The sequence below is a fragment of the Fukomys damarensis genome, unplaced genomic scaffold (genome assembly GCF_012274545.1).
Source record: "Fukomys damarensis isolate Sample0158 unplaced genomic scaffold, DMR_v1.0_HiC HiC_scaffold_31, whole genome shotgun sequence".
NCBI classification, from domain to species: domain Eukaryota; kingdom Metazoa; phylum Chordata; class Mammalia; order Rodentia; family Bathyergidae; genus Fukomys; species Fukomys damarensis.
The window spans coordinates 11,689,034-11,697,541 of record NW_022900943.1 but is presented as its reverse complement, the minus strand read 5'-3'; the positions used below and the strand labels follow the sequence as shown (position 1 = coordinate 11,697,541).

At 47.5% G+C, this 8,508-nt stretch overlaps 1 protein-coding gene across 1 annotated transcript in view; it reads right to left on the bottom strand.

The window, feature by feature from the left end:
• Positions 1 to 8,508, bottom strand: part of Gldc (glycine decarboxylase) — a 112,908-nt gene that overhangs the window by 21,572 nt on the left and 82,828 nt on the right. Inside the window, exons 16-19 of the mRNA XM_010610691.3 lie at positions 8,002 to 8,077; positions 3,572 to 3,697; positions 2,020 to 2,169; positions 465 to 577 (exon numbers count right to left, since the gene is read on the bottom strand). Coding sequence (XP_010608993.1) covers positions 465 to 577; positions 2,020 to 2,169; positions 3,572 to 3,697; positions 8,002 to 8,077 — 465 coding nt within the window. The remainder of the gene's footprint in view (positions 1 to 464; positions 578 to 2,019; positions 2,170 to 3,571; positions 3,698 to 8,001; positions 8,078 to 8,508) is intronic.

Below are 8,508 nucleotides of genomic sequence, written 5' to 3'. Positions count from 1 at the left end.
TTTTTTTTTCCAAAAAATTATGTTTTTTTATTTTTTTTTTTTTTTTTTTTTTTTTTTTAAGGCAGGGTCTCTATGTAGTTCAGGCTGGCCTGGAGCTCACGATGTAGCCCAGGCTGGCCTCACACTCCACAGTGATTGTCCTGCCTCATCCTCTCAAGTGCTGGGATTACAGGCATTCAGCACACCTGTCCGTAATTACTACTTTCATAAACCTGCTCTATTCATGACTGGGAACTCAGCAAGGCCCATCACACGCATGATATCCAGGCCCTATGGTGACTGAAATCTAGTTATGTGCACCTTGGGACACACCCTAAAGCCACCTTTCACTGCTCTATGCCCAGACCCATGAGGACATGACTTGAGAAGGTATCCTGGACACGGGAAGGCCCTGACAGGAAAATGGCAGACTTGGGGCCGCCCCGGCTCCAAAGCCACCCTGAAGCCAGCGGCGTGGAACTCACACTCCGATAGGACCCATGCCGGGGCCACCGCCTCCGTGAGGAATGCAGAAGGTCTTGTGAAGATTTAGGTGTGAGACATCAGACCCAAAGTCGCCAGGACGACAAATTCCCACCTACCCAAAGAAAAAGTCCAAAGTAAATGTCAGAAGCTCTGCAGGGGCTGTGGGGCAGAGGCCACGACCTTGGTGCTGCCTCTCCTCCCAGAGGCCCACTGCGGTGTCCACGGAAACATCCTCCACACCGGCCAGCGCTGCAGCAGCCTGGCGACCCACACGAGGTGGCTATGGTTTCTAGGCAAATGGCAAGTGGCCATTTGGCTCAGTTTAGATTTAAAAATATAGATCTGAACATGCAGTCTATTCCTAATTATCCCACCCGAGGGAGGAGAGGAAGCCTCCCTGACTCAAGGTCAGTTCTTGCTCTGAAATGGATGACTGCCACCCTGGCAGTTCTGCCATCCCCTGCGTGTGCAGCTCCTCTAGGTACCGTTTGTTCTGTTTGGTTTTGGGCTGGTCTTGAACTCACTATGTAGTTCAGACTGGCCTGGAACTCACGGTGATCCTCCTGCCTCAGCCTCCTGCATGCTGGGATTACAGGTGTGCATCACTATGTGCAGAGTCAGCCGTAGGTACCACGTGCTTTACACATGGCCCCGTCGTGCACACCGATACAAGGGCCTGGAGGGCACCAAAGCGGATGCTCAACTGGGGGAGGTGAAAGGCTGCCGGCTTTTGTGAGATGACCCAGGAATTGGTCACGACACCCAACCCGTTACTGATCATGGACGCGAATGTGTTTGTTTTACGCTACCGAAGCAGAAGACATCAGCAGACTACACTTAGGAAAGGGGTCCGTCAGAAGCAAAGAAAAGCAGTCTTTCACCGTTTGGTTAAAGGAAGGAAGGGAAGGAGGGAGGGAAAGGAACAGAAAACAGAACAATAAAGGAAAGAAAGAAGAAAGGGGAGGTAGGGAGGGAGGGGAGAGGAAGAGGAGGGAGGGAGGGAGGCAGACACAAAGCAGCTGAGATGTCTGATGTCTCCCCAAGAGACCGAACATCCCTCCCCTCCAGTGGCTCCCAACGGCATTTCCTAGGAGGTTCACATCACACACTCTGCCCCCACGTAGTCAGGGTCAGACTCCTTGGGCTGCCGTTTTACAGCTGACAATGAAACCAGCTACAGTAGGTTTCTGAAGGACACAGAAGATCAACCACCCCCAGTGGCCAGAGTTCGAAAGTGAAGTCCTTCAGCCGGGGAGTGAGAAGACCCTGCCCGGCTGTGCCCAGTGGGGCACGGCACACCCTGACCATCTAAGGACCCTCAGCTCACCTCTGCTTTCTCTCAACCTGTTTTTCCTCCTACCTAGCAGCCTTTTCACTTGTAAGTCCAATGACACTGGGGCGCTTCGTGGAAGCTGTCAATAAGGAAGATCAGCCCGTCGGAAATTCTGAGTCATGTTTTAAAAGGATTCTCAAGAAGCTGGAGGGTGAGGGCTGGAATTTTCTGCAAGTCCATTTCTTGGCAGAAACTAAGGGAGCCCCTGTCAGGGTTCCCACCTGAGCATTCATGTTTGCCCCGTCGAGGTAGACCTGCCCCCCATGTCGGTGGATCAGGGCACACACGTCACTAATGTTCTCTTCAAACACTCCATTGGTGGACGGGTAGGTGATCATGAGAGCGGCCAGGTTTTCCCCGTGCTTATCAACCTGTGAGATGAGGAGAGGGAGAAAAGGGTGGGCATCGATCCCGAGTCCAAACTCTTTTAGGTGAAAGGAGTAAGAGAGTCTAGTCATAGCACAGCCTCAAAGTACAACAACAGTCATTCTACTCCTCACAGTCGTTACAAACAAGTAGCACGGTCCTTTCAGGCTGCGGCTCTATGGTCAAGACAGAGACAACTCGAACATTCTGGGCCCAACGTGCTAAGACAGTCTCCCTTTAGGTCACCCAGATAATTATTTGTTTTACTTTCCTTCCCGACATGTCTGTTCTCAGTTACTCTCCTCTTATTTTGTCCGGCCCTCTCCACTTTCCTTCACATGTGCTGGAAATTAGATTCTCCGCAAGAAGTTCCGATAAACATACCCCTTTTCTTTTCCTTTTTGCAGAAGGCAAGAGTATATTACATAATATACAAGTGTATATCATAACCGGGCTCATTTCTGGTTTTGTTGTTGCTTTTTTAGTTTAGTTTGTTTGGTTTTTTTTCTCCCCTAGCCAGCAAATCAAGACCGGGGCCGTGGAAATGGGAGAATAAAAAGGCATATCCTATATTGGAAAGATTTTATAAATATTGGTCCAGAATATTCTTTGGGGGAAAAAAAAGTTGGAAAAGTGGGGGTGGTTGGAAGGGATGAGCAGCACTGCAAATTTTCAGCTTCCCTTTGAAGGCACTTAGACGAGATTCCCAGTGTCTATGCTAAACCATATCGCTAGTCCACTGATTTCCTTCCCTCTTGAGATGCAGCCTCCAGTCCATTGGTGGAAAGCAGATACAGTTGCTAAGCAACCTCTTCCTGGAGGTTGGGAGTGGGGGCTGGTGTTGGAGGAGACAGGGAAGACTGCTGCCTGAAATTCAACACAGCACGACTGGGACAGAGCAAAACACTTGCAAAATCTCTGTTTGTACTTTAGGGTGTGGCATCGTGGGGGAGTATAACTGCGACCACTGCTCTGATTGTTACTGAGGGTGGAAGGGCAGGGAGGGCTAAGGAGGTTTGGGCAGAAAGATGCATGGGGCTGCTCCAAGAGGTGCCCTTACTACCACCATGAATAATTCGTCCAGTAGCTTACACACAGGAATGGATTACAGGACAAGGATTTCAGCGGAACAGATATTTTCCCAACTGGTGAAGGGAGGGGTAGAGTAAGTATGGTCAGTTTTATTGGGCCCAGAATATGACTGTTGTTTTTCTTTTTTTTTCTTCTTATAGTCTGTTAGGTTTTCCCATCTCATACCATTTCCTCCCAGACCTGTTCAAAGGAAGAACGGCAGTCTTTTCATCAAAACACAGGAGAAGATAAGGTTTACACAGCCCAGCTGGTCCCTGGGCCTCCTCCCCTCCTCCCGACCAGGACCTCCCCCATCTGTTACTGCGCAGTGAATACCATGGCCTTGAGGTGAGCTGCATCGATATTTCCGTACTTATCCACCTCCACAGGCTGAATCTCCATGCCTGCCATGCGGGCACTTGCCGGATTGGTCCCATGTGCCGATTTCGGAATGAGGCAAACCTTAAGAACGCAAAGGAAGGGAGTGAAAAGGAGAAAAAAAAAACGCCAGCCTATAAATAATCATAAAAAGTACCACAACATGCCTCAGCACAAATTAAATAGGCCCCATATGCTTTTATTTAAGCGGACCGCTAGAGCCTTCAACTCTGCAATAATATAATTACTATTACCGTTATAACAAAACAATGTTCAAAAAAGGAATTTCCACTAGAATCCCAATATTTTTCCCTATAAATGTCCAAAATGTCTTCTCTGGCCCTGGCATAGTAAAACCAAGCTGTGCTTATTATTGTAACCTTGTCTCAGTTGTAACACGCAGAAACCATCTTACTTTTTAACAACAGATTTGAAGTATGCCCTAGGGCCAGGATTTAGCTCAGTGGTGCCGCCCCCCACTCACAATCACAAGGACCCAAGTTCGATCCCTGCTACAGAAAAAAAAAAAAAAAAAAAATCCTAGCTAGTGACAAGCCCTTATCACAGCTTCAGCGTTCCTCCTGGCTCAAATAATGCACAGACACGATCTAGTGCCTGCCAGAGCCGACTCACCAATTATGTCAAGGTTTACTACATGCTTCCTCTGCACCAGTGGCGTGGCTGGCTGCCATGAGAATGAGCAAAATAATCACTGGCGGCTTCCTAGGCCCCCTTGCTTGTCAACGAGAACCCTGGCATATGGCGCATCCAGAGGTACAGCAGGAAACTGAAAATAGAAGGGGAGGCTTCAAGTGGAAGAGATCAAGGGAAGGACTCCCAAGAGCTGCAGATTTTTCGGGCTTACGGATGCACTGGATTTTGTTGTTATTTGTTTTGTGCCTGACACATTCTAGGCAAGTGTTCTTCCACTGAGCTACACCCACCTCCCCGGGGGCTGGACTTTTTGGAAGGTGGATGGGAGATGCAATGCTAGAATTCTCAGATTCAAAGTATTTTCCATTTCGTCCAAAATACCACACAAACCAAGGCAAATGCGGAAAAGGACAACACACAAAGCAACACGAGGTGTCGCCAACAGAAAGTATCCCTAGTACACAGGAACAAGGAGAAGATATTTATTTATCCGAAGTATCTTCCTCCTCCTCTTTGTAAATTCTAGAACCAACTACAAGCTCCCTTTTGTTTCTGTTCGAGACAGGGGCTCACTATGTAGTTGAGGCTGGCCTTGAACTCGCAAGTGGAACTGGATGGCCTCAAGCTCTCAGTGATCTTCCTGCCTCAGCCTCTGGAGTGCTGGGATTACAGGTGTGTGCCACCACCTGCAAACCCAGTGAAGAGAAATGGATGGACAGTATAAAAAATAAAGGAAAAATTAGCTGCCATTTCCTCAGTCTACTTGTAAAACTACCTATGAACAAAAAGTGATCTTTAGCCTAAGGCAAAAAGGAATTACTTTGTCATTCTACTGACAGAAGGTTTGTGCTCCTTTCAGATGGCTGTTGTCCTATGCTGTGCTGTCCTCAGGTCCTTTTTCTTCAAGTGCTTTTCTTATGTTGTTAAACATTTTTCTTTCATTTCCAGGGCCAAAGCTGAAGTCACTGACCCTTTCCACAAGTATTCTTATTCTGCAAGGGGAGCATTACATGAAAGGATCCCTTCAGAGTAAAATATTGACAAAAGAAGGGAAAGAGGAACATTGAAAGGAAACATAAAATATTCATAAAAGGCCAAAATCAAGAATTCAGAGCCGGGCGTGGTGGTGCACGCCTGTAATCCCAGCACTCAGGAGGCTGAGGCAGGAGGATTGCTGTGAGTTTGAGACCAGCCTGGGCTACATAGTAAGTTCTAGGTCAGTCTCAACTACATAGTGAGACTCTGTCTCAAAAAAACAACAAAAAAAGAATTCACACCAGGGAAGTTCTGCTGAAACTAGACCATTCCAGCATCAAGTACCAGCCATCCTGCAGTGGGCTGAATGACGGCCCCCACAGAGAGCCTCCTTCTAATGGCAGAAGGGCCCCTGCCGATATGGTGACGTTCAAGAAGGATACTGAGATTATTCTCCAGTTGTAGTTGGGCCCAAAATGTATTTACAACTGTCTGTATCCGAGGAGAGCAGGAGGAGATTCAACGACAAAGGAAAGATGTATGGAGCATACCCTACAATCCCAGCGCTCTGGAAGGCTGAGGCAGGAGGATCACAAGTTCAAGGCCAGTCCGGGCAATTTAGCAAGGTATTGTCTTAAATTAAAATCAAATAGGGACAGGGATGTAGCTCAGTGAGAAGGCCTGGGTAAATACCCAACAGCCCCCCACCTCCCAAAAGTAGCAGAGAGAAAAATTCTCAGTGGATTTAAGGAACTTTATTTTTCACAATGTTAATCCTTCCTCACTTTCAATTCAGGGTTATAAAGGACCTAGAAGTAACATGACACACATTTAATATTCTGGTTTATCCAAAGTGTATCCAGCTTTTGGTTCATGTATGCCCACTTAGGTAGCTGCATTGTGTTCTCACCCTCTGGTGTAGAAATGGATGGATTGTCCTCAAAGTGAGGACAGATTAAGGAGAAGTGTTTTTCTACCGAGGAGGTGATATCTTACCAGGGAAAATCCAACACTAAAGGCCACTACTTTGCCTCAGGCAGTAAGGAATAGAAAAAATATTCCCATATTGAAAACTGCATTTGGGGAGAAGGCTGGGTGTTTTCCCAGTCTTTGATCAGCAAATGTGAGTTAACTGGACCAGCAAATTGAGGTATTAGCTATAAAGTGTTTAGGACGATGGCTGGCACGTGGTAACTGCTGTATGAGTGCTTGTTAGATATATTTGTATTTTCCCACATTAAACTGGTAAATCAAGAGTTTGGGCATTCCATTTTCGGAACCTCTGAAATGTAACCTTAAGAGCAAATGTGAAAATAACTTTCAAACATCAGCTTGAAAGAAAAGAGCCTTTGGGAACCCAGGCTGTTCTGTAGCATATGATTTCCCCCACTTCTTTTGAAAACGATATATTTTACTGGATTCCATTAGAGTCTATATTGTGTGGGAACAGCTGCCTCAGACATCACTTATGTGGAAAACTCTTCCCCGATTATTTTGAACAATAAGTCGTTTTCTTCTTCTCTGACTAGAAAAAGCTGCTTTAATGAGACTCTTTGGTTCAGAGGATGACAACATTTCCAGGCCTATGAATTCTGTACTTCTCACAGCCCCGAGAGGTGGTTTTTCCTGCTCCTCCCCATCCCCAGCAGTGTGGCGTCCCACTCCTTTCTGACCTTCAAGATGGAGTGGCCTCAAACTCTTCAGTGAAGAGCATCAATGCGAGTGCAAGGCCAGCCTGGTCTGCATAGTGAGTTTGAGGCCAGCCTGAATTCTATACGTAGTGAGATCCTGTCTCAAACATTGCCTCGCCTCCCCCCTAAAAATTTCCATTCTCCAACCAGGATGAACGCCGGGAAGGATAAACCTATGGGACTAAGATGAATAAGCAAAAGAAGGAGAGTGAAAATGTTCCCTTATTTTTGCTTTATTGAAAGGGAAATTAACTGTAAAGCCCAAGCCACTGGCCATGAGTAACCTTCCCGTTTGGATAAAACCATGAAGGAACTCCGGCTGAGTCCCCACCCACATACCACCAGGAACTGTGCACCCAGCACCACCGTGTGCCCCTTCCTCAAACTCTCCTGGAACTGGCAGGGGTTTGCTCTGGGCCTGGCTCTGAACCTGTGTTGCTCTAAGAGCTAGCATGCGCTGACCACCAAAAGGAAGGAAGGGGACAAAGGCTTCTTTCTGCCATTACCTGGGGCCTGTGTTAGATCAAAGGGCTGCACCCTTCGGGTCAGTGGTGCCATCAGTCCCTGCTGGTCCCAAGTGCCCCCGAGGGGCGATTCAGATGTGGAAACTAAATGGACACTCTCGACAGTGAGCCGAAACTCGCTCTGTTCCGTGCCCACTTCTTGCTGCTGAGAGCTGAGAATCATCTAATGGGGGCGGGGATTTACTCACTCACTCACTGAGTGTTTCCGAGCACATGTATGACCACAAGTGTGCTTGGTCGCAGTAGGGTTACAGAAGATTCACTGCGGTCTTTGTCATTCACTGTCGCTCCCTGGCCAGGGCTGAGGTCAGGAGAAGAGGTCTGCAACAGTAACATTCCTGCCCCCCTTGCTGGCTTCACTTCCTGGAGAGGGCAGCCTACATTCTGGGCTTGAGCAGAAAGCTTTTCATCCTCAAATGATTTCCCGCAATACGGTGAAACAGGGTGTCTTGGAGGCAGGAATACACATGGCCAGTTGAGAGAGACCTACTGCTACGATGGGCCCGGAGGGACTATGCCACAGAACAGAAGGGACCCTCCTCACCGTTCTGCGCCTCTCTCCTTTATGGTCTAAGTATGCTCGGATGGTGGCCAGGCCAGTATACTCCCCCTGGGCTCCGCTGAAAAAGCAAAGAGAGAAGGATCAGAGCTTTGGTCTCTTGGCTTTCAATTACTCTGTCGGTATTTACTGGGCACTGGCCGTGCATTTGCCAGTGTGTGAAACGCAGCCACTCTCCCAGACACTGAGGAAAGCCTGACCAGGATCTCCCGAGAGCCAAAAAGCCTCGGACACCAAGGCAACTGCAGACAGTCTGGGCAACAAAGATCTGTCCTTCTGTCGCCAAAGATCCACCTTGCGGCACAAGACCATGCACTGAAAACAGCCTTTGCATTATAGAAAATTTCAAAAATATACCAAAATAGAAAATTAAAAGGAACCACCACATACCCACCACACAGCTTTAATCATTACCACTTTATAGTCAATCTTGTTTCCAATCATCTCATTAATCCCCTTCAGGCTGGGTCTTTTTTTTTTTTTTTTTTTTTT